This window comes from Phalacrocorax carbo, chromosome 4 (assembly GCF_963921805.1).
Source record: "Phalacrocorax carbo chromosome 4, bPhaCar2.1, whole genome shotgun sequence".
In the NCBI taxonomy this organism is placed as follows: Eukaryota; Metazoa; Chordata; class Aves; order Suliformes; family Phalacrocoracidae; genus Phalacrocorax; species Phalacrocorax carbo.
In genome coordinates this window covers 77,191,205-77,216,539 of record NC_087516.1, presented here as the reverse complement: position 1 = coordinate 77,216,539, position 25,335 = coordinate 77,191,205, and the positions used below count along the sequence as shown (strand labels likewise).

The window sequence follows — 25,335 nt, the reverse complement described above, 5'->3', positions numbered from 1 at the left end:
ATGACTGAAGTTGAAAGGGACCTCTGTAGGTCATCTTGTCCAACTCCCTTGCTCAAGCAGGGCCACCTAGAGCCAGTTGCCCAGGGTTTTGTCTAGATGGCTTTTGAACATCTCCAAGGATGGAGACCCATAAATTGTGACAAAACTCAGTCACCTACACAGTAAAAAAGTGTTTCCTGATGTTCAGAGGGAATGTGCTGTGTTTCAGTTTGTGCCCATTGTCTTTGTTCCTGTCACTGGGCACCAGTGAGAAGGGCCTGGCTCCATCATGTTTGCATCCTCCCTTCAGGTATTTACATATATTAAGATGATCCCTGCTAAGCCTGCTCTTCCCGAGGCTGAACAGTCCCAGCTCCCTCAGTCTTTTCTCATACGAGAGATGCTAGGGTCCCTTAATCATCTTAGCGGCCCTTTGTTGGACTCCAGTATTTCTCTCTTGTACTGGGGAGCTCATAACTGGACACAATACTCCAGGTGTGGCCACACCAGTGCTGAGTGGTGGGGTAGGATCACCTCCCTCGAACTGTTGGGAACTTGCTCTCTAATGCAGCCCAGGCCGGACAGCCCGGCACAGGCACACTGCTGCCTCACGTTCAACTTGATGCCCACCAGGTCGCCCAAGTCCTTTTCTGCAAAACTGTTTTCCAGCTGGTTGGAGCCCAGCATATACTGGCACGTTTGGCCCCTGTAGCAGATAATTGCCCGCTACTATCACTTACTGCTCCCTCCTGGTGGTCTTGCATGGTTTAGGGATAGGTGGCCCAGATGTTTTGCTTGAAGGCACATTTGGCTCTTCAGTTTTGAAGGTAGAGAACCTGTTTCATAGTTTTAAGCCTTTAGGTGGACCAGGAACCTTCCTCTTGGTGCTAGAAGTCCCCAGCTTCCATTCTTCATCTTCCCCAGAGGCTACATTTACCATCATTCTGGGGATGGAAGGGACTTGGTCTTTAGAAAAAGACCAAATGCAAACAAGGCTCCTATTCAGTAGTATGTACTGTTCCTTCTGCAGACTTGCTGTAGGTGAATTCTACATATCTGCAGTTCTGTTTGTTACTTGTTTGGGTTTTTCAACTGTTTTTACGCATAAAATTTTTTTAATACTTAAGAATTTAATAGCACCTTTATGCACAATACCTGCATGGCATATGACCTGCCCCAAGTGAAGTGCTACTTGTCCAAAAGTTTGCAGGATGAGAACTTTGTGGTTATTGTGTTCTGATCTTATATTCAGACCAGTTTCTTTGTTTTTTTTTCCACAAGGGTATACATCCATATCATTCCTTAAGTTACACTAGTGGAGATACAGCTACAGATTCACCAGTGCACGTTGGCCGTTCTGGAATGGCAGTCAAAGAAAGTCCAAGAAAAGAGAGCCTGCTCAGCTATCTTACTGGGAGTTTTCCTAGCCTGCATAATCTTTTGGAAGGGACTCCTCAAAGGAGTACAACAGCAGTTAAAAGTAGTTCTTTAACAAGAACAGGTATGACGTAGCGTAAGTAAGCTAAAGGGAGGAGAAGGGAGGATTGATTTTATTTTAATGATTTAGAAAAAGTACTATGTTTTCACTATGAGTTACCATTTGTGTTTAAGATCCCAATTCCTCCCCCACCCCGCCCCAAATCATAGTTTTTAATAGCAGTTCCTAGACATCGCTGCACCGTACCATTTCCTAGAAGCAAATAGCGAGTACATCAGGTTTGGAAAAGAAATCACAGCTAACAAAATAAATGAAATATTTTCCTTTTACTTAGGCTTGCTACTTTTTGAGTGTAATACATAGTTACTTAACTGAGTCTTTTTGAATGAGCAAGGAAATGAAGTGATCATCCTGTATTTGTCATTTTTTCTTGACCTTGTAAGTAGCTCAAAAAGTGGTCTAAAACTAAAGCTCCAGTAGCTTAGTTTGTGTATAATAATTTGCAGATATGTACTGATGGTCTTTTGAAAAACTGTGTTTTGTAGAAGTCTGAAATACATACATTGAAATGTTTATGCTCTCTATTATTGTTCAGAGTGCATTGTTATAATTTTTATAAAGAAAAACAGAGAAGTTTGATACTGTTTTCTCTAAAACCTCTCTCCTTTGCTGTCAGGGAATGAAATATTATTCCGAAAAAAAGGTATTTTGGTTTCTTAATGATTCCTTTCCTCTAATTAATGGTAGAGATGAACAAATGCCAAGACGCTTGCAGTGCAACATCCATTAGTGTTGTAGTATAACTTCTGTGGTAGCACCTGTAGTGCTGTTTGACACGTAGTTTACTGGAATAAACCTTGAGCATTAGGCTTATTTTAATAGTAAATATGTACTGTCAGTAAAACTGTGTTGTCTTCCTGTTTTTTGCTGACTTCGCTACAATAAATGCTAAAGCTTCTGATTTATCTGTATAGGAAATACTGTGGCCACAGACATGTTATCTGAACATCCTTTGCTGTCTGAACCATCTTCTGTGAGTTTCTATAACTGGATGTCCAATGCTGTGGGCAACAGAGGGAGTGTTGTACAAGAAAGTCCGGCCACCAAATCTGGACACAACAGTCTTCCAACAGGTATTGCTAATTACAGCTGAATTGAAGAGATTATTCTGGGTTGGCTGTTCCTGTGTTTACCCCATTCTTTCTGAAAGTAATTGAGCAAGGGACTTATATTAAACAGATGTAAATATTATTTGTGGGACTTACAGCAAACTGGAAATTGAACAAATGTGATTTAAGGAAAACTGTTGTTTTTACTTCCCTCACGCTGCCTCCAAAATTTTAGCTCTTTCTTACTGTAAATGTAGCTTCCAAAACTGTGTGTAGCAACAAAAATGCTAAGCCGTAAAACCATCCTTAGTTGCAGAGTTCCGTTGGATTTTGTTAGTTTCTTTTAATCTCTTTTGCATATGCTGTTTCTGTAAGAAGGATTTTGTACATTGGAATCCTTGCTCTTTCTAGGTTCAGTTTTGAGATAAAACATAAGCATCTCTTTTGAGAGTAAGGTGGTTCTTCAGGGATGGGAAGTGGTCAGCTGGTGTAAGGGAATGGAGAAAAGAAAATATGCATTACTGAAAGTCTTAAGTGTATTAAAGAAACAGATACGTAACAACTTAGTGCAGCTTATCTATTAATTCTTGTAAGCCTGTCATTCATAATCCTCAAATGTGTGTATCTTAATTTTCATCTTCACTAAGAATAAATTTCAATGTTTCTTCTATTAACAGTCTTTCAACTGTAATGTATTAATCTTAGGCAATAATAAGTTGTTTTAATTTGGTTTTAATACTGAACAAATAGTCTGATGCTACAAAACATCTTTGTGCTGTACATACTGCTTAACTGGTGTGGCTCCTCTGTAAACTGGAACATGTTTCTTTGCAGAAAGACTCATAGGGTAGAAGTATAGCTTGCAATTCTTATTTTTTTTTTTTTTTCCCCCCAGAAAAAGCTGCATTTTTTTTCCTACTGAAACTATAACAGTTTTTTTCATGAGCTCATGTTCCTGAAGTTAAGACTTAGTGATGTAACTTGGCCACAGATCTATCCAAACCATTTTTCTGTGGAGGTGTGTAGTCAGAAGGCTCTCTGATCAGTGCTGTAAGCTTGAGTTTTGGAGAATCAGGATTAATTTACATTGGCGCAGCCACTCTGTCTCATGGAGATTGGGTCCAGTCCAGGCTCAGGATGCAGGCAATTCAGCATCACTCTGCCCTTGGGCTGCAAGTCTGATTGTGAGTAGAGCAACTGCAGGGAAGTTGTTGTCCATAGCTATTTTTATGAATAGCATATTTGGCTAGAGACTAATCTATAGAGATCTTATTAGTGGATCTTGCACTGGGACTAACAAAACCCAGAAGCCTGTAGCACACTGAAAGAGAAAAGCAAATGCCTGCAACTGGGCATAATCTTTGCTTTATGTTGATGGTATAGCTACTCAGCCTATAACTATTTCAGTTTAAACAGGAGTTAAGTACCCTATAGAACACAATACAGACAAAAGGCCTTGAGAAGGAGAACAAAAATATGGAAATATTTTTGTGCTTCCCAAACATGAGTTGGATTATCTCTATATTTATTACCTGTTTCAGCAATATCAGACTGTTTCTTTATCCTGAATGCCACTTTTGTGAGGTTATAGACCTGACTAGGACTCTGACTTTCTATGTGTATGGCATGTGTTTCTATATAATTAACCTTGCTGAATAAATTGCTGAGTTGGTGGTGTTAAAATTTGCTGTGGTGTTAGTGTTCCATCAGTATTTATTTTTCAGGTGTGGCACCCAATCTTCCTACGATACCCTCTGCCTCAGACTTCAACACAGTGTTGTCTAGTGACCAGAACACCCTGGATGGCACACACTCACAGCACAGCACCAGTCAGGATGACATCGCAGGTGTAGAAGAGGGTAACCAGGGGTTTCCTGCTGTCCAGCTAGCAGATGCGCAGGTAGGGGTGGTTTGCTGACGTACTGTGGAGTTCTGTAGGGAAAAACTAGTTATTATTTTAAGAAAAAACAAAGATCCCACAACAATGAAAATGTTATCCTGGTTTTGTACACGTTTCTTAGATGTTGCTGTGCAGACATGAAAGGCTGGAGAAACCTTTGAGGTGTCCCTTAACAAATGTTATGAATGGTGACTAATAGAGCATTGTTTTATAATTTCAAAGAGCATACTGGAGCACTTATAAGATTAATCTAGTTCTCCAGAGTACTTTTTACTGAGGGGAGCATGCATAAATCTTGCTCCCATAGCGAAGTATTCAAAGCTAGCTTGCTGTGTAGTCAGTCATTTTACCTAGAAAATCCATAAAGCTTCTCCTTTTTATCCCCCTTCTTCCTGTTTTACAGCACTGTCAATAAAACTTAAAAATGTTCCATATTATGTACCTCACATTGTAAATATTGTAGCTCAGCAAATGATGGAGCAAGAATATTAGGAATAATCTAGGCAACAAGGAGTAAATCAGTGGGTTTTGTTTTGTAGGTTGTTTTCAAACCTCTTCTAAGTTACACGGGAATTCAGGCTCAGGATGCAATGCCACTCTGCTACAGGATGTACTTCGGAGAGTACCTTTCATTCTCAGGAACTTTGGACTGCCTAAGAGCAGATATTGTTGATTCAGATACAGCAAAGGAAAGGAAAAGCAAGCGAGCTCGAAGGTATGTTGCGAGATATTTGAAAAAAAAAAAAAAAATTCCTGAAGAACAGAAATTAGGTTTTTCATGTGGAGACACAGAATTCCAAAGCACTTCCATAGAATAGGGTCTAATGAACTCTAATAGAATAGTCCTTTATTCTTTTAAACTTACCTGTTTTGTCTTCCTGTTAGAATATCATCTTTTTAATCTTCCTGTGGAATGGTTTGGTAATTTTAAGTATTTGAATCTCAGCTACTTTTGAAAATTGGAGATTGAGGAAGGGAGAGCTGGTGGGAATAACAGTGGGGGAAATTGGAGAGGCTCTTAAATGCTGTTTTGTAATTAATCCTGTGAATGAGGTTGGAACTTTTGGTGTACATGCTGATTCTTCCCCCTGCTGACTTGGGGCAAAGCTTTAGGTTATGATGGAAACTAAGTTTACAGAACTGAATGATTACTGTTAGTAGCATGCAGTATAAACTTTTATACTTTCATTTTCTATATTTAGAACTATGGTAAGAAGGTGATATCCTAAGGGAAATAAAAGGTTGGATTCAGTAAATTAGTTGTACTACAGTGTAAAAAGGTATCTGACTCCCATAAAAAGAAACAAAGTAGTGACTTGTACCTTTTCTTTCCTTAGGCAAGGAGCTGTCAATCTTCCTCCTCTTGAATTCAAACCAGCTTTGATGTTAGAGACTTTCAGTATTAGTGCTGTTGTAATGGAGAAATCCATGTGCACACCTCATAACTCCACCAATGCCCTTTCTTTTCATGACTTGAATAAACGCTATTATAATACTTTTCACTGCAATTTTACAATTTCTTGCCAGTCCATAAGCCAGCACGTAGATATGGCACTGGTTCGTCTCATTCATCAGTTCAGTACAATGATTGATGATATCAAAGCCACGCAGACGGACATCAAACTTAGCAGATACACAGCTGGATCAGCCTCTCCGACACCTACTTTTAAAACCCGCAAACACAGAGACTTCCGTTCTTCTGATTTCAGCCGAAGCTCTCGAGGAAGCCTTAACGGAGGTAACAGAGTGAACAACACCAAGAACAAACGAACAAACAATGAGAACAATAAGAAGGAGTCTCGGAACAAGAATTCCTTAGGGAGGTCAGAAAGAAGAACTTCTAAAGTGTCCAGGAAAGGTTCAAAAGATGTAGTTGACCACATGACTATTCATATGGATGACTCTGACTCTATTACCGTGTCGGAACAGAGCGAACCTTCTGCTGAGTGCTGGCAAAACATGTATAAACTATTGAACTTCTATTCACTCATTTCTGATCCAACCGGGATTTTAGAAAAGTCTTCTGAAACTTTTGGGCCAACAGGTAAACTCGTTCATGAATCCAAGTGATCGAGAATGTGTGCTTTTGCTCCAGTGTAGTCATCTGAAACTTGATCATAAGGTGGTTTTTGAAAGTTGCCCACCCCATCTAACTTGGATCGGAGTGGGAAGTGGTGAGGACTGAGGGGGGAGCTTGTAATTAGTTCACCAAGATAGTGTACGAAAGAAGAAAGTTCTTTTCCTGGCTTTATAGCATGCTTTGATTCTTTCAATCCTGGACTTGGTCAAATTCTTGTGCAGCTCTCTTAATCTGCATTTGCAGTGGCTGTGGGACTGTGTTAAGGTAACTTTCCTGGTTGATTGTGTACAGAGTGGATCCACTTTGTTCCTCCCTAGGTGCTGTTTTGTTTTCAAGTGGCTAGTGGAAATGTTGTATGTTATCATTCTGTGAAAATATGTAAGCAAATACATAAGTGATTCTGAGGAAGAGCATTTCTGCCCTGGGAATGACTGAGTAAAAAAAATAATCTAGCTTTGAAGCTAGCTTTGAGGGAAGAAAAGGGAAAAATACTAATTTTGGTAAAGTTCAGCAAAGGTTACAGGTGTTTGGGCCATGATTTCACCTAAAGCTTTGAGATCTGGTGTGACCACTGTTCTCTATTTCTATTTTAGCACAGCAGAGTAAATTTGAGTGCTGACATAGCATCATTCTTTTTGTTGGTGAACTTAGGTTGCTGTAAATATGCAGGGGATGGTGTAGTTACTAGTTAGGCAAATTTTCTTTGGATTTGTTTTAACTGAAGAATTAAAATATGATAAAGTGTCAAATGAGAGCTTCTGTTAAACAGAGGGCAGTATCTTTTATGCGCAGAATATCATATCTGCAGCATAGCTGTGATATCTGCACAAAATGTAAATTTTCTAACATTGTTTTTATGCTCTGGGTATTGAAAAGGAAAACTTGCTTATCCAAAACTAAATTATGGGAACCTTTGGCTGTGAAATGATAAAAAAAGAAAGAGGACAATTGGAAACGGTCAGAGCGTGTTTATTGTAGAACAAAAAAATCACATAAATATGAATATTTATATAATGGACATAAGAATATATGAATAATAATGAAATCACACCACTCGTTATTGTCCCCATTGTGTCTTGGATTTGGTTCAGCTGCAATGTTATTAGGGTGGAATAAGCGGGGCATAGATAATTTGCCAAAAGAGTTTGCTTGATGTGCAAGATGCTCAATCCTTGGTTTCATGTACAAATATAAGTCAGATATAAGTCAAATATATAATAATATATAAGTCAAATATATGCCAAGGATTTATTGTAAAAAGTCCTTAAATAACTCCTTTGTGCTTTTGTAGGCGTTCGAAGCCCAACCGAACCTGCTTGTAGAGTGGTGTTTGAGAATGAACAGGATAACGGCAGAGACACACAGAGGAAGCGCAGCCTGGTGACTTCGGAGCCGCAGCATGTGACTCTCATAGTCTTTGGAATAGGCATGGTGAACCGAACCCACCTGGAGGCAGACATTGGCGGTCTAACGATGGAATCTGAACTGAAGAGAATCCACGGCAGTTTCACCCTGAAAGAAAAAATGAAAGGTGGGCTAAGCTAAGAAGTACTCTGTAATTAAACATGTAAAGCTGCCACTGAGTTTATGTGTGTGCACACACCTGTACCAATGCGTATGTGTGTGCATGTGTAATAAGCTTTGCGTGTAAGTAGATGTACATTATGTCTGTGTGTGGACACTATAATAACATTCAACAAGTTCTTTTAAAAACTGTTACTGGGATGCTGAAGCATTTTAGAAGGATGCAAGATTTTTTCAGAAAATGCCACGAAGGAGATTCTTTTAGAAGATACTCCTTTCATTTTCAAAAGCTTTCTTCTTGTCCGAATTTAAATTTTATATTACTTAATGTGCCTACTAAAACTGTAATTTTTCAATTGTTTTTGTGCTACTCTATTTTTGAAAGCAGTAGGCATACCTGGAAGTATTTTACTGAATGAAATGCTGTTAAGTATCTTTTTTTCTTCAAGATGTACTACATCAAAAGATGACTGAGACATGTGCCACTGCTCACATAGGAGGTGTCAATATCGTGCTTCTGGAGGGAATTACCCCAAATATCCAGTAAGTATGAAGCCTGACAATTTAAAAATCATTCAAGTGCATAGAAGTGGTATCAGTTTTGTGACAGTAAAGGTATGTAGCTTAATATGGACATGATATGCTGTAGGTAGAATCTGTGAAGTCATAGAGTTTGGTGGCAATCATGGAGCTGTTGTGGAATTGGGCTTGAACTTGCCTTGTAAAGCGAACTCCATGTGCGTGTTGACAGGAGGCTTTTCTATGAAAGGCATATCTAACTAAGCTGAGAAAGAATACGGTGAACGTAGTAGTAGGTTTTAGTCTAGGGCACCCAATCGCACAAGTCTTATAGTTATGTGAGGATGAATGCTCCTGTTCTTTTCCATTTCTAGTAAGAGATACTAGTAAGCTCAGAACTGATTGTAGGATCGCAGTGTAAACCGGTAAATGACCTGACTGAAAAATTGTAGGCGACAGGTCTTCTTGTAAAAACAAAGAAATTAAATTTAATGTAATCAGAGCTTTCAGTACTAATTTTATCCCATGTGGTATACGTATAGAAACTTTATCACATTGTGTGTATTGTTTCTCTTATGCTTCTAATTGTTTTTTGAAGCTTATAGGTTCCACTAAACCATACAGGATTGTTATGGTGTATTTAACCTACCGATGCTGATGATTCCCATTTAAGACCTATATTGTTTCTTTAATACATATCTTTTTGAACTCCCTTGATGCATGATTCTTTGTGTTATTTTTACAGTTCTAATATCCATTCTCCACCCTTTATATAATTGACACAACTTGGCAGGGACAGGGGAAGAATCACTTTTTGTGTATAAACATCTTGAGTGACTTGCTCAGCATCCACATTTTTTTTTTTTGTCATGTTCGCAACCTCAAAAAGGGCATGCATAATTTTCCTTTGTTTCTAGCTGAACTTCTTTTTTTGCGAAACAGTTGACCTACAGCTCTTCATAACGTAGATCACCCTCACGCAGTCTGAGTGTTAGCTGGGTAACCCTCACTATGTGATCTGGTTTTAGAATATTAATGTTGTAGAAAAGAGCTGAAATAATGTCACTTGAGTCTCTCTCTCTCCTATTAATTCCTGTTTAGTTTGGAAGACTCTATATAGAACTTAAAACATATAGAATTTTATTCATGTCCCCAGCTAAATTGCTTCTGGTAAGTGAGTTTCAGAGGGATAAATAAAAGTTCTAATCTGACAGGCCATGTAAGGCTTCTGAAGGCGACTGAAGTTCTTCACATCTGTTTCACATCATAATTTTACTGAGCCTCCATATAGGAAGGGTACAAAAGGAAAGGGGGGAAATAACAATAAATCTTGAACAGCAATAACAGCAAACAACAAACCCTAACAAAACCAAAACCTTCAATTTGGTAAATTTGAAAGTAAGTGTCATATTGTGGGTTACAAGTAAATAACTGACTAATTTTGCATGAATGTTTATTCTTTATTTGCTTTGTTTTTGTTTTTCTTGCTTTCTCTTCAATCTTCATCTGTAGACTGGAGGATTTTCCTACATCTCCTACAAGCACAGCCAAACAAGAGTTTCTGTATGTCATATTATTACGTTTAATAGTCTTGCAATTAACTCTGTGTTGTGTAGCTAATGGCTGCATTCCTACTGTGTGTGATTGTGTAGGCAGATGTTGCTTGAACACATTTTAGTTTAACATCTAATATTACCTAGACAAGCTTTTAATGTAGCCTGCTAAATATCTGTCAAAAAAAGCCCTTGTAAATGTTAACAGTCTAGCGTTAGGGGCAGATATTACACTCTACGGTCACTACTGTAATTCTAGAATGGTTTCACTGGCTGTTAAGTTCTTTAGCTTAGTTCTTTAGATCTGCTTCTATGCTTATTTCAATGACGTGAAATAATGTTGATAAAAGGAACAGAGAGGTTAGATTTGCTTTGAACCTGGTAAGGAACTGCTGTGCTTGGAGTGATAATACCTGTTGTGATTTCAGCATGAATAGGACCATTCCTTTTGTCTGTCTTTACCTCTGTGCTGGGTTGAATTGCTAGGCATGCTGACCAGGTTATGCTAACACAAAATGTTTTCCTTAAAAGCATGCTTGTGCATCTACTGCTTCTGAAGGTGACCCCCTTCATGTCCCCCAGAACTCTATGTGTGAATGTAGCTTCCCTTTTCTCTCACAAAAGATGCAATGTTTGCTTTCTAGTAGCCTTCTTACTTCCTGATGCTAAAATCCAGAGGTTCTCCCTGGATTAGTGGTCAAGGTGGGAAATGGTACACTGGCAACCTAGAAGCCCTCTTACACAGTGACCCTGCAGTGCTCTGAGAAGAAAAGTTATGTAGGCAAAAATTGTGAGGATCTTGTATTCCCCACCCCCCAAACCAGTATTCTGAGCATAGGTTTCTTTTGCCGCTTTAGACCACTAGTGTGTATCTTTTGGTAGGACTTGGTACAACTGCTGTTACAGCATTTATGTATATTCTGTGTTGTGATAATACAGGATTAACTTTAAATGCCCTTAGAGATGGTGGCTCTGGAAGGAGAGGTGATGGACTGTAAAACTGCAAGCGATGTAAAGAAAACATTCAGGTTTTTGTTCCTTTTTGCGTGGTAGGGATGTTAAACCAGCAACGATACTTTTTTTTTGCATAGTACACCAGTGAACAGTTGAATTAATTGCCATATGATGTAGTCAACAAAAATAATATAAATAATTAAAAGGATTGGACAAATCCATGTAGGGTAGGTCTGGTGGTGAGTCACAAACACAATGCAGCCTCTGGCTCAGAAAGTAAAGCCCCGATGGCTGGAATTAAGGGAAAGATCACTTTATTTACGCTCCAAGTGTCTCCTACTGCCCAAATTTTCATCTGACTCAGGGTGGTAGTTCCTGTGTGTGTTAACAGGCCTCCTGCTGACCTTTTTCCCCCCCATTTTTTTAATATTCCCAAAAATCTTTTAGGCTGAGTGGTGGCCTTGTAGCCAGTTCTGTAGTGGGACAAAGACTTTGTTCCCAAGTTTGTCTGGAGAGTGATTATTTATGGAATTGATGCCAGAACAGAACTACTTCTGAGTGCATTGCAGGTATATAACTTAAATATCAATTAATGATTTTAATAATATTCAACCAGATCTGTTACAGGCATATCACCTTAGGTAAGCAAACTGCAGGTACATAATGTGCAGTGCTGATTCCAAATAAATGTATGACAACACAGTCGTTCTGTGTTTCATTCTGTCATGGAAGTAGGCTTGTTGTAGACCAGACAAGTGACAGTGAAATTCATTCGTTGCATGAAATACGGTTAATCTTGCTGAAATCTGATTCTCCTGCAACAGCTATATTAATGAAGTGCTTAAAATGGTATGGATTCATATCTTCAGAACTGATTGTAAATTCAGTACAGACTTTAACTCCAACTATATTTATTTTTAACTTCGACACAAAGATAGTTTAAGACTAGACTGTCTGTCTGGTACAGGTCAGGAAGAGATCTTGCAACTTCCCTGAAGTTGAAAGTTGTTCTTGTGATGCTTGAATAGCTAATGTAGTAGTGTTTTGTGTTACACATGGGGGAAAAAATGTGATCTTGATTGGGTTCACAGTAGTTCAGCCAGAATGGTAGCAGGAAGAGAGTAGAAAATAAGCAAACATCAACAGAAATAATTATGGGGGTTTTTCTCTTTTAAAGAAGTGGATTAAAATAAGTCTGCCCTTTTCTTAAGTAATGCTTATTTCGTGTAATGTTTTCCTGAAAATACTTGTGAATTAAGATTTGTTTTCTCTTTCATATTTGTGTAAATTCTTAAAATATTTTGAAATCGGTTCTACTTGACAGTCTACCCTAAAATATTAATCCACAACCACTTTAGGTCACTTGTATCTCTTGCGTAGCTGTGAAAATCTGAAAATGTTTCTAGAGCTTCAGTAAATTAATCTGCTGTTGATACCTGTGGTTGCATCAGTGTGCTGCGTATTTCTTCATTATAAGCATAAGGATGATGCGTTGTGGTTTTTTTGTTTGCGGCTTTCTTTTTGTATTTCCACTCCTGGCATGCTTTGGGCTCGCTGATATTTTAATATCAGAATAAGGAGCCCTGTGTTGGGGCTTCACAGAAGAAACTTTACTTAGAGAGTAGAATTCAAAGAATGTTGTAGCTTTCACTATGAAACCAAACTGTCTACAGAATGCTTTAAATCATGATACAAAATATATTTTAGTTATGCTCCTTAAAATTTAGTATTTGAGAAAGTTTCACTGAATGTTGTGATTTTATAGAGTCTGTTTTTCACACATTTTAGCTGATGTACTGCATTGTCACAACTGTATGTCTTTCTCTTTGAGGCTGTTAATATTCTGTGCTGGCTACATAATATACTTCCATTGGGTAACCCTCCAGGAACTGACCTTGGATGAGAAACTTTATTGTGTTACCCCATGTATCTTTTTTAATAGGAGCTTAGTGAATTCTGATATGCCAAAATTTCATTCCGACACCAAAAACTGTCAGCTTTGTGCAGTTGCATTTTTATCTTGGGTAACCATTGTGAACCATATCCTCCTTAATATTAAAATAAAGTTTAGACTTCATATTTTGGAGTAGTATGTGTCAATTAAATGGCAGTTATTAGTTCACAAACCTATTTATCACCTACTGTGTATTTATTCCTAAATGACTATTCACTCCATTGACCTTTTTGGATGCTAAAATCAGATTTTACTAAGTCGTCTTATGAAAAGGATGGTTCAAGATTATTCCTGAAAAGGAGTTGAAATGGAAGCCTCTTATTTGTTTCTGTGTGTGAAAATTTGTCTGTGTACGTGCAGCCTAGTGTGTGTAAACTCAAATGATCTCACATTATGCAAGAATAACAGTTTAATGGGTATTTTTGCAATGCATGACTTGTAGTTCTCTTAAATGTAGTGTAGTTGTTTGTGGCATGTAGTGCATCTGTGTGTGTAAAGTGGAAGAAAAAGGAATGTGTATGTAGTTTATAAACAAAATCACTTCTATGAGTACTTCAAAATTCAGCCAACACTTAAACCCCCATTTTAACAGAAAAGTGTAACTGTTTTGAAAGACATGCAAATAAATCCTATTTCCTTTTCTGTTAGAACTGTCGTGAAATGCAGTATTGCCAAATCCCAGGCCCTGTATAGTGCCCAGAGAGGGCTGAAAACAAACAACGCTGCTGTGGTCAAAGTTGGAGCCATCAGCATCAACATTCCTCAGCACCCTGCCACGCTGCACAGCATGATGGTGCGCAGTTCCCACCAGCTCTCCAAGCAGATTTCGGATCTCATCAGGCAACCGTCAACTGCGTAAGTGCTGCTTGCGTGGCACTTCTGAATGCCCCTGGTTGCCATCCATTTACGGCCTTGTGCTACTTTGAACATCTCTGGGAGGGTCAGGCTAGTCATGTATCATGTTAGAATAACAAAAAGTATTTTCTGATCTCTGTCTTGGTAAATAGGCCCCAGCCTACCAAAGAAGATGTTGCGACTCCTTTGCCCTCTGAAAAGACTCCAACAAGTATTAATCAAACACCTGTTGAAACAAATGAATTTCCACAGCTGCCAGAAGGCTTAGAAAAGAAGCCTATAGTCCTTAAATTCAGTGCCATGATAGATGGTATAGCTATTGGAGCAGCACTCTTGCCCTCTCTAAAAGCAGAATATAAGATGGGAAGAATGAGGAGTCACGGAATGACAGGTAACAAACTGTTCTCTGAAACGTTAAAAACATTATGGCTTTTAGCTTGGCCTTGCTAGAAGCATCCAACAGCACTCGATATTTCCGTTGAATTATAGCTAGAGCTTTCAATCTGTTGCTGTTGGCTTATATTTTTGAATGTGGACTTTAATCAGATGGGGCAGAGGATTTACACATACAGAGTTGCCAGAGGCAGAATACAAGAGCAGATGAAGGCATGTATACATTCGTATATAGCTTCCTCCCAGGAAGCTTCCCTCTGAATGCTAAAATCCATTTATGATCCTTTATTAACTAAATTCTGATTTGTAAAGCTACCTGAGAATACTCTTGTAGGGCCTCAGTACAGGTGAGGTGGTTTGTATGGCTCCCTTTTCCATCTAATTACAGTGAAGTCTTCATTTCCTTCAAAAATTAAGGAAACCCAGAAACATGTGGGTCAATATTTATAACTCTAGAGCTCTGTGCACTTCAACATTTTAAAGATTTTTTTTTTGTTAATTCCAAAAGTGTTCTTAAATTTAAGGGTAAGTAGAAGATTCTTTTGCCAGTTCATACCTTTCCTTTTCCTGTCTTCCTTTTACAGGTGCCCAAACTAGATTTAATTTTGAGCTTCCAAGTCACAGATTGCGCTTCACTTCAAAAGTCTCTGCCACTGATATGTCAACCATTCCTCCCTCGGCAAGTCTTAACCTTCCTCCCGTCACTATGTCAGGCAAATATATCATGGAAGAACACGATACTTACTCAGACCAAATTTGGAGCATAGATGAACTACCTGCTAAGCAAGGCTATTACCTGCAGGGTAACTACTTACGTTGTGTGGCTGAGGTAGGTGTTGAAGGCTGTAGTCATCTTCTATAACTTGTTATTTCCATTCTGTTACATTTCTGTATGTGCAGCTTCATATTATTTTCATAATCTGCCTACTCCAGAAATCTCAGGTTGATCCAAATACAGCATTTGTAATTGTGTGACACTGAAACAGAACTTGCTCAGTCCTTAGTTGATGAGCAGCCAACATACCAAGCAGACAAGAGCACTATATCAGAGGATTTTGAATATGTTGTTTTGTGCAAATAAATAAGGAAGATATGTTTAGAAACTTTTTTTTGGAATGACAATATTTTTCATCAGTGAAGTAGACAAAAGTATATTATACTGATGATTCAAATAAAATGTGATTTAAAACTGAAAGGTTATGCTAACATATCAGATAATGTCCTGTATTTTGCAAAAAGAAATACTGAAAAATTTAAAAACTGTATAATTGTTTAACTCTCTTATTTTGTCATGATTAGGCAGGTCTATAGATGGGAGAAGCTGTGTATAACCTTAGTAAATGATAAAAAAATTTCTGTTCAACACAGTCTTCTCCTCACAAGTTCTACTTCTGTACCGATTTCCACAGTTACTTTTCACGGAGAGAGAAGTGATGCTGCTTAAAACAAACCTTTCTGGTGGGGAAAAGTGTGGCTTTTCTACTAACTGTATTTCTTTAGTCAGAAAAATAGTCTAGCATGTTGTGATTGAGACTTCTGATGTTTGCATCTTTATGGGAGAAGTTTAATTAGGTGCTGCTCTATGTTCAACCCATTTGACTTATTTCCTGGCTGAAGGAAAGGCCTTAGGGTCTTCGAATTTGTTCAGCATGTAAAACAAAAGGAAGGGGCTACTAAGTACTAGCAAAGGCAAAAGCCAAGTCCCAAGTCATTTTAGAAAATATTTGTATTTTATTTCAGAAATCTCAATGGCAAATTTAAACAATCTCAGGCAGGCTCCAGTTCCTTAGGAATAATCTTTAAGATTAGATTGGACGCATAAGTTTACCATTGAAGATATCAGTAAACTTGTTCTTCTACAGTTAGTAGGATAATGCATTTTTAAGAGGTTGAGAGCTCATTTCTATTTTGTTCTGGTAATGATTTACTATCTGTAGGTCAGCAGCGTTTTGCATACTTCCATGACCGAATCAAGTCCTGCATTGTACTGTCTAAGCTAAACTTCAGCAGGAGAACAAACTTTTTCATATAATAGTGGAAGTCCTTCAGTTTTCTGATAGGCATTCACAGCAGAAAAATTACAAACCAAAACCATTTATTGTTCCTTTTTTATGCCAATACTGATATAATTGGACTTGAAAATATATGCCTGAAAAGTAAAAATGCATTATTTTGAAAATGTAGGCATGGGATCTGTTTTGAAGTTTTGTTCTCAAATTTTGTATTTCTGCAGGTTGGTTCCTTCGAACATAATCTCACAACTGATCTTTTAAATCATTTAGTATTTGTGCAGAAGGTGTTCATGAAGGAAGTAAATGAAGTCATACAGAAGGTTTCAGGTAAGCGGAACACTTAAAACCAACTTAAAGTAAGATCCTTAAACCTGTTTGATGGCAACACGATATAGTTCTCTGGATCAGCTATTTATTTCACAGACACCATCGTTTCACATCTAGCACTCCAAGCAGCAAGAAGCAAGCAGCAGAGCTGGAGATTGAAGTAGTAACAGAGGCTTTGGGTATTTTTGTAGCTCTGTCAGAAACAAGAGGTTTTATTGGGAAGCAGGATAGTTTGTCATTCTGGACACTAGCCTCTGTGTCTGTCTGTGACGGTTCCTTGCTGGGTTACTTTCTGTATGCACTTTGTTCACCTGTAAAATCCAGATTATTTTATGAAATAACATTAGCATATTCTTTTAAAGGAAAACAGCTGTGTCCAGGGAAAACAGTGTCAATGTCAGTATTACTTAGCCTCTCCTGATTCCTGGCTCTTTGATTTTTTACAGCTAACGCGTTTCAGAACTGTATGAAAAAGGCATTTGGCTATTCATTAGATTGCTTTGTGTATCATGCTGTATACTGCAGAAATGATTGGTTTGTTTCTGCTGTTCAGGCTGGCTTCTGTTCTCAGAAAATGTTCAGAAGAAAAATAGCGTCATCATTAAAAACCCAGTTAGAGAACAGTTGCAAAATCCCTCAGTGCTGTCTCTTTTGCAGTATGCAGTGGAAGTTGCAGACTGAGTTGTGCATTCATCTCTTTGAGTACACAGCCAAAGTAACAAAATACTTATTTTCTTACATAAAAAAACTCTGTCTGACTGAATCACAGTTTGTGCAGCATCTAAAAACAGATCCGCTCACTTTCTAGTTATTACTGTTAGAGACTTGGTCCATGTTCAAGAACTGAAAGCAAACTAAAAAGCTGATAACTTGTGCCATGAAGTGATATTTCACTCAGCAAAAAAGTTCTATCACCCTATGCACTGGAAAAAATAGTATAAAATGATACTATTTTTTCTGATATGTGACTACTCTGAGGGGAAATATAAGGACTGGAAGCTTTGTTTGACACATCGGTTATTGTTTGGTAGTTTTGAAAAAAAGGAATATAATTTACTGTGGATATTACATGATGGATGAGGAGATGAGCAGAAGAATAAGAACAGAACTGTAGAAGTGTTTTCTTGTTCTTTACGTCAGAATAAGAATTGGCAGATGGGAATAACCAGTAAAAGAATTAGAAAAAGGAAAAGCAATAATTAATAAGAAGTATTGTCTGTCTATTAAGAAATAATAAGGAAAAAAGTCAAAAAGAAAGTAAAATAACTGGGGGAAATAAAGGGAATAGGAATTTTATTAGTTATGTTTTTAGAGGAAGAAGGATGTATGCTTGAGAGAGAATGTTACAGGATGACAGATGTGAATAAATATTCAAAAGCAGATGAAATTTCAAGTAGTTTGATTGTAACACTTCTTGAGTTATCCTAAAAAGTCATTATAGAAATATAGCTAATTTTTAGTGGAAAGATTCATTAATAGTTGGAAACATCATGAGGGAAGATAAACTAAAAAGTGGTAACTAAGTGAAAGGAGTGGCTGTGTGTCCACCTACGTGTTCCTTTCATATACGCCTGTGTGTGTACGTATCTATTTTCATGCATACAAACTCCCGTGAAAGAAATGTGCAGGTTCAGGTGACACGCCCTCAAGGAAGTTCGAAGATGCAGTGGAGAAAATGGCAAATGTCAGAATCCCTGAAGGATAAGAAGAAACAAATTTTAAACACTCTCATGTTCATTTCAGACAGAATATTTTAGCATTGGGTAGTAAGAGAACACTTAAGGGAAGACTAAAACTTCAACAGCTGTCATAATTCTATTAGAACAATTTTTATAGAGGAGTATAAAGTGGTAAAATGGGAAACCTAGATCATATTTCTTTTACAATGTTTCTCAGTCTCTAGAGTTTGATTTCTCCTCTGTTTTTATATGAGGAATTTATTGCCATTGCTGGTTCCTTGCTTTTCCACACTATAAATTTATATTGCAAGTAGCAGCCTGATGGTTTTTTGAAATGCGACTGCTACCTTCCATATTGTGGTAATTCATCAGGAATGTGGTCAGGTGCTGGCAATCCATGGGTCTGGGTGCTGAATGCAGAACAAGGCACGGAAAATAGCTTTTGTCCTCCTGGCTTGCAGCAAAGCAATTTCCATGGCTTGAAAATCCTAATTAGTGTAATAGTCTAAAGTGGTTTTTCTAATTATGGTTTCTGTTGCACTAAAATATTGATTGTGTATTATCCTATATAAAGCCTGGATAAGTACCAATTACTTAAGGTGAAGTTGCACAGATTAAAAGCTAGTTAATGAGCAGAGCAGTTCATAATGCCATCTGCAAGTTGAGGGCAGTGTTGATTTTAAAGACAGCTGGTGTCCACTTTCAAACTCGTATGACTTTTTGCGCTGGTTTATGTAAAGATTGAAATCCAACTTCTAATATAGCTTCAAGAAAATTATGCTCCCTTAAGTGAGAGGGTAGATGGAGAAATTTTATTTAAAGGTAATATCTCTTTTCTTTCTTTCTTTTTTTTATTGGCAAATGCTTTACGAACTTCATGAAGAAATGTCATTGCAAAAATAGACTCTAATATGCATGTGGAGAAGATATGAAAGATGAGATAGTTCCCTTGCTCAGAACCCTTAGGTTACCATTGTAGTTTTACATGATCCTAATTAAGAATATATGGGGGAGGGGGGTGACGACAAAAAGAGGAGGAGGTTTTCAAGACTATTTGGAGAAGAAAAACATCCAGACAGAAAATGGAGTGATAAAAATTTACTGTTGTTAGTTGTTTGGTGATGTGTTTTTCTTTTTAATCCATGATTTAACTGCCTATTCTTGCCACCAAATAACTGCAATTGGAAAAACTGGCGTATATGGAGAGAATTAATGGCTTAGCCTTTTCCAGCGGCAAGCCCTTCCTATAAACTAAGATGGAATATAGATCAAATCTCAAGCAGAATTTAAACCTGGATTGCTCCTTCAGGTTAGGGCCTATGGGGAAATGTAACTTAGGATGAAATGTGCCAGGATGAGGAAGTAAAAAAATAAAATAACCGCAGAATACTCTCTCCTCCTGTCACAGAAAAATACTGATATAATTTCAATTCTTCTTTTCATGCAATTTGCACATTATTCGGTCAAGTGTTTAACTCTTATTGTCAGATAGTTAGGAGATACACTGGTGCAGGAGACAAAGGAATATATTTTTGAAAACCAGGTGTTGCTCCTTACAGGCTTTGAGCCTTTCTGTGGAAAGTTTCCCAGGATGGGGAAACATGACTGTCTGCCTCGATTCTTAGTAGAGAGCTATTGACTATACGTAATGTGCGGAAGCTGCACCCATGTTTTCCACCTTCAACCTATATTTGTTTTTATGAGTCTTCAACTAGTCACTCATTAAAATGAGGCTTAATTCACTCTCACCTTTTTTTATATGTATTTGTTTTGAAATGTTTTCTCTGTTAAAACTCTGAATGTGTATATTTAATGTGTACAGGAGGGGAGCAACCAATACCTCTTTGGAATGAACATGATGGCACAACTGATGGAGAAAAACCAAAAATTCTTCTTTACTCATTGAGCCTACAGTTTAAGGTAATCTTATGATGACAAAACAGTGGTCCTAGATGCTATTAATGGCTTTCAGGTTTTTACCGCAAAGCTTATTGAATCAGGAATACTCTGCATGAAGAAAAAGACCTTGAGTTTGGTTCCTGTAATACTTAAAACAGCTTAGTGGCATCGCATGGTGAGAAACGATTATGTCCTCTTTATTTTTGCTGCACAGTGAAAAAGGCTTGTTGTTTTGTTTGTAGGGGTTTTTCCCCTTCTCTATATATCTGAACCAGATCCTAATAATTTTGTACCTTCCTTACCCATTAGGGAATTCAAGTGACAGCTACAACTCCCTCAATGCGAGCTGTGAGATTTGAAACTGGATTGATAGAACTTGAACTCTCAAACAGACTGCAAACCAAAGCAATGCCTGGAAGTAGCAGCTACCTCAAACTGTTTGGGAAATGTCAGGTGGATTTAAATCTGGCACTAGGACAGATTGTTAAACATCAGGTTAGTCCTCAGCATCTTTGCATGTGGCGTTCTCAATAGCGTGTGATTAAAAAGTACATAACCAAGCCAAGAGGCTGTCTTACACTGGTGGGTTTTTTTTCTGATCTGGTTGTGGAGTGGGTGTAAAGTGTAGTGGGGCTGGGGAGGGTGTTGGGATTTTGTTCGAAGTTTGGCTTTTGGTTTGTTTGGGTTTTCTTTTGGTTGGCTGTTTTTTTTGAGCTTTTTTTTTTTTTTTTTTAAATAAAAGCTTAAGCATTCTGCAACACACCGTTGTGGAGATTTACTTCCTGAATATGCTCTCGTATTTTGTTAAATAGTCATTCAAAATAAATTTTCTCGCTTGAGTCAAGAAGGGACTGAAGATGGCTTTTCAGAAGAATTAGCAGTCTTCATTATGAGGGCCAGTCAGTGTACATGCATAAAAGGTGGAAGGAGTCAAGTATGGGTAGCCCTTTGCAATAGCAATGGCCTTGCTACTGAAACAAATCCAAATGTTTTGTTGACATCACTATTATTTTTAGGGTACCTGAATGAAATAAGATCAGACAAAATAAAAACTTGGCTAGACCTACATTTTGACCTAGTTTGTCATGCTTAGTTTGACAGTTCTATCTCTTCTATTCTTAAACCCACTGTTACCTGGAATCACTTATTCTATGATATGAAAATATTTTGTGATGCCTAGAAACAAACAAATACAAATCTTAAACTTCTACACATACTGTCACAATAGAGGATCTGGATATATAAATAGTTGTTTTAGTTAACATTTTGCAGTAAATAAGGAAATTAACTCTGCGATCAGAATTTAATGTAAGGAAATTGAAGGAAATTGAAGATCCTCAAAATAACTTTGGCTAGAAGAGGAAAAAGGGGAGACATGTTCACTTGTTGTAATTTTACATTTTGTCAAATGCAGTAATGTGATTATTTTTCTTCCATCCCTGATCTCCCCCATGCTGCAAACTCCTCTCCGTTCCCATTTTTTGAACATTTGAAGGTTTATGAAGAAGCTGGCTCTGACTTTCATCAAGTTGCCTATTTCAAGACAAGAATTGGATTAAGAAACGCTCTCCGAGAAGAAATCAGTGGCTCATCAGACAGAGAAGCTGTGCTCATTACTTTGAACAGACCAATTGTTTTTGCTCAGCCTGTGGCCTTTGACAGAGGTATTGAAGAGGCAATTACTACAAATTTGTCTTCATACTGAGAAAGCTTTTTTTTTTTTCAGAGAGGCCCAATTATTCAATATGTAGTTTATTTCATGTTAAATCAAAATGTCAGGTAGCTGAGAAATTTAGGAGATCTACTGCATGCCAACAGGTTAATAATTCCTAACATCAAAAATTCCATTTGCAGAGGTGATTAGTTTTCAGTTGGTTTGGAGGAAGTTGCTTTTGTAAGTCTTCACAAATGCATAATGCTGAGAATAGCATTGCTTTCTGTATTTTAATGTGTTAACTTTGACACTAAATGATCAGCTTTGTCCATCTTGCCCTTTATAGCGTGAGCCTCTTCGTCTCATCCTGAATATGTGTACAACAATGGGGGGACACACACACACATCCACTGTCTTAATGTAATGGAGAAACCAAAACATGAAAAAAAAAATTACCTTTAGTGACTGTGCACTTTTTTTTGGTATGTGTTGATTTCATTTAAGCATTTCTGGTTTCTTCATAAAGCTGTGCTGTTCTGGCTGAACTACAAGGCTGCGTATGACAACTGGAATGAACAGAGAATGGCTTTACATAAAGATATCCATATGGCCACAAAAGAAGTAGTGGATATGCTGCCTGGAATCCAACAAACCTCTGCGCAGGCTTTTGGGACTCTCTTTCTCCAGCTGACTGTCAATGACTTAGGGATTTGCCTGCCCATCACAAACACGCCTCAGGTAAACAAAACGTCTGAAGGAACGTGACTATTAGTAGTTTTTTGAAATATCCATTTGTATGTGGTACGTGGCTTTTATGCCCATGAATGTAATTTTTCATCACACCAACGCAGAAGTCATAGGACGCTAATTGCGCTAGTGACACTGCTTGTGATAGAAATGGTGTTCTCATTTATAGGAGAACTAGGTTATGCGTGTTTCAGTTGGTGTGCGTGTTTTGGGGAAACAACGGATTCTTGTTTACCCCATATATGAGCTTAGCACTTTGGCAAGTCCTTGGAAATCTTTTAGATGGAACGTATTTTCTTGAAACCTTCCATCACAAATTCCAATTAATCCTTTATTTTTCATATTATTATAGATAGAAAAACTCTGAAAACTGTTGGCTTTAACATGATGTTCTGACTTGTTTGTTCGTTCAATTAAAACAGGAATGAGTATGAATAACTATTTGAGATATGAGGATATATGTTTTCCAAACAGTTACTTTTCTTTAGGAACTCAGACTGGGTTAAAGAAAGATTTAAAATGCAGTCATTGACAAAAAGTATGCCATTGTAGTACAGAGTAAGCCTCCTATGTTACACAGGATGATGTATTCTTTAATGTGCAGTTAACGAGGTTCTGTATTAAAGTAATGCCTACGCAGTGCATTTTGTGGTGTGTCAATGCTACTTGTTCTGAAAGGGAACGTGCGCTGTGTTATGTTTCTGGAATACCTTTGACTCTTAATGATGCATGGCTCAGTAGTGGATTCTCAGGGTAAGGCTTTGTGGCCATGCAGCTCCTCCTTCATTGGCTGTGTGGTTTGCTGAGTTTCTTGACAACCGATGCAGCGTGATCCAACACATTCCCAAATTTGACATTTAGCTCTGTGTATTGATTCTTTCTTCAGACAGATAGGAAAGTACCTAAATCAGTGGACCTAGCTTTCTTGAAAATGTCTGTGATGATTCTCACTTAAGAAACAGTTCTGTGCAGACCTGTATTCCCTCTGTTCTTCCCTTCTTAGAAATGACTGCAGTTATGCCTGTCCCTTCATATATAAGGTGAAGGTGTGCTCTGTACCTCTGAAGTATAAAATTGAAAATATTACATTGCCAGCTGACAGCAGTTTAAAAAATACATGAAGCAGTGGAGCATTATTAGGATAGATAATGTTAGATGGCTTTGAGAGAAAACCTTGGATTCAGAGACTGTTCCTATGTTGAACTGGGAGTATTCTTAATGGAGAATAATTCCAGAACAGGAATGAATAATTTTAACAATGTAGAAGGAAATAGTCATAATATGTAGAAATGTAAAGGAGTAACGAGTCCAGTAATCTAGAATGCATAATGACATAACATTTTGATTGTGAATTTTCTATCTGGCAGCTGTGGACAACACAGTTGGCATTGTCTGCTCTTACGTGTTACAAATTATAGTAGATTTAGAAAAATACGTTCTGGTTTATGAAGTCTTAAACTGTATATAGAATAGAATGTTTCCAATACTTTTATGCTGGATCAAAAGAAGTCTAGCTTTGGAAAAGGGAATATGTGGGCTTTTTTTGCAGGTAAACAAAATTATAGACCTTCATATACAAAGGGCTGGAAAAGAATCAGTCAATCTGTGTATTTAAGACTCTGGATAATTGTAGATACCAAAAAAAGCACAAAAAAAAGGTCACATGAAAATTAAAGCTACTTTTTGTCGTTCAATCAAGTAATGTGCAAGCCTTCTTGGAGAAAAGAACTGATCCTGGGCTTGTGTACTGCGGTCACAGGGCTGTATGGTTTGTAGCCCTTGATGGCCTAGTCCTTGATCAAACATGGATTTTCTTTCCTTTTCCAGATAAGCTTGACTCCTGATGCCCTCATATATTTACAGTGTAGGTGTTGCATTTAGAAAACAACAGTGCAAGACACTGTACGGACAGATGTGGTGCTTTGGAAACTTTCTACAGAGAAGGAGAAATACCAGGAGATATCAGAAGGGGATTTGTTTTCTGATAGGGAAAGACAAAGAGCATTTAATGCATGTACAATATCACTTTGACATGGCAATGATCAGTAAATTCTCTCTGTGATTTTGTTTTCCAGTCTAACCACACAGCAGATCTTGACACTGGCTCTGCTTTAGTCCTGACTATTGAAAGCACGTTGATCACTGCCTGCTCCTCAGAGTCTTTAGTTAGCAAAGGTCACTTTAAAAACTTCTGTATCCGCTTTGCTGATGGCTTTGAGACAAGTTGGGATGATTGGAAACCTGAAATAAGAGGAGATCTAGTCATGAATGCATGTAAGTGGGTGTGATTTCATACTTGACATATTTCAGATATAAATCCACTTCTACCCTTTCCCATGACTTTTAAACCTGCTAAACTTCCCCCAGAAAGATAAAGAAAAATCTTTGGCCTTTTGAAAGCAAAGTGATATGGCTCTAAAAGGTTGTATTCCTTTGTTGTTTTCCTTTATTAACAACTTTGTTGCTATATGTCTCATTGTAAGCATTTAAGTTCTGTCTGTGAGATGTTGGAAGAGTTGGATGCATTGCTTTTATATAATTTCATAAGATCGCAGTAAGTTTTTGACGGTTGAATATAGACTATTTTAGTTTATATATCTATATATCTATCTTCTATTTTGGTGAAGATTTAGAATTTATATGGAAATTTAAGTTGATATAAACTTGGATGTTACCAAGTAGATTCACTGCATGAAATAAGAAAATTCATTCAATGAGAATTAAAGCTAAACTTCCTACCCAACACCACTCATGCTTTA

At 37.6% G+C, this 25,335-nt stretch overlaps 1 protein-coding gene across 10 annotated transcripts in view; it reads left to right on the top strand.

Moving 5' to 3' along the window:
• The window catches only part of BLTP1 (bridge-like lipid transfer protein family member 1), a 123,708-nt gene that overhangs the window by 66,369 nt on the left and 32,004 nt on the right, over positions 1 to 25,335 (top strand). For 8 of the 10 annotated variants that reach the window (XM_064450514.1, XM_064450512.1, XM_064450513.1 and 5 more), the window contains exons 42-58: positions 1,261 to 1,480; positions 2,392 to 2,550; positions 4,251 to 4,426; positions 4,966 to 5,141; positions 5,764 to 6,470; positions 7,798 to 8,037; positions 8,480 to 8,573; positions 10,062 to 10,112; positions 13,659 to 13,865; positions 14,018 to 14,256; positions 14,843 to 15,087; positions 16,492 to 16,597; positions 20,099 to 20,196; positions 20,485 to 20,670; positions 21,671 to 21,839; positions 22,356 to 22,567; positions 24,652 to 24,850. In XM_064450514.1, coding sequence (XP_064306584.1) covers positions 1,261 to 1,480; positions 2,392 to 2,550; positions 4,251 to 4,426; positions 4,966 to 5,141; positions 5,764 to 6,470; positions 7,798 to 8,037; positions 8,480 to 8,573; positions 10,062 to 10,112; positions 13,659 to 13,865; positions 14,018 to 14,256; positions 14,843 to 15,087; positions 16,492 to 16,597; positions 20,099 to 20,196; positions 20,485 to 20,670; positions 21,671 to 21,839; positions 22,356 to 22,567; positions 24,652 to 24,850 — 3,484 coding nt within the window. The remainder of the gene's footprint in view (positions 1 to 1,260; positions 1,481 to 2,391; positions 2,551 to 4,250; positions 4,427 to 4,965; positions 5,142 to 5,763; positions 6,471 to 7,797; positions 8,038 to 8,479; positions 8,574 to 10,061; positions 10,113 to 13,658; positions 13,866 to 14,017; positions 14,257 to 14,842; positions 15,088 to 16,491; positions 16,598 to 20,098; positions 20,197 to 20,484; positions 20,671 to 21,670; positions 21,840 to 22,355; positions 22,568 to 24,651; positions 24,851 to 25,335) is intronic. The other 2 variants (XM_064450506.1, XM_064450507.1) reach the window with 2 other exon arrangements.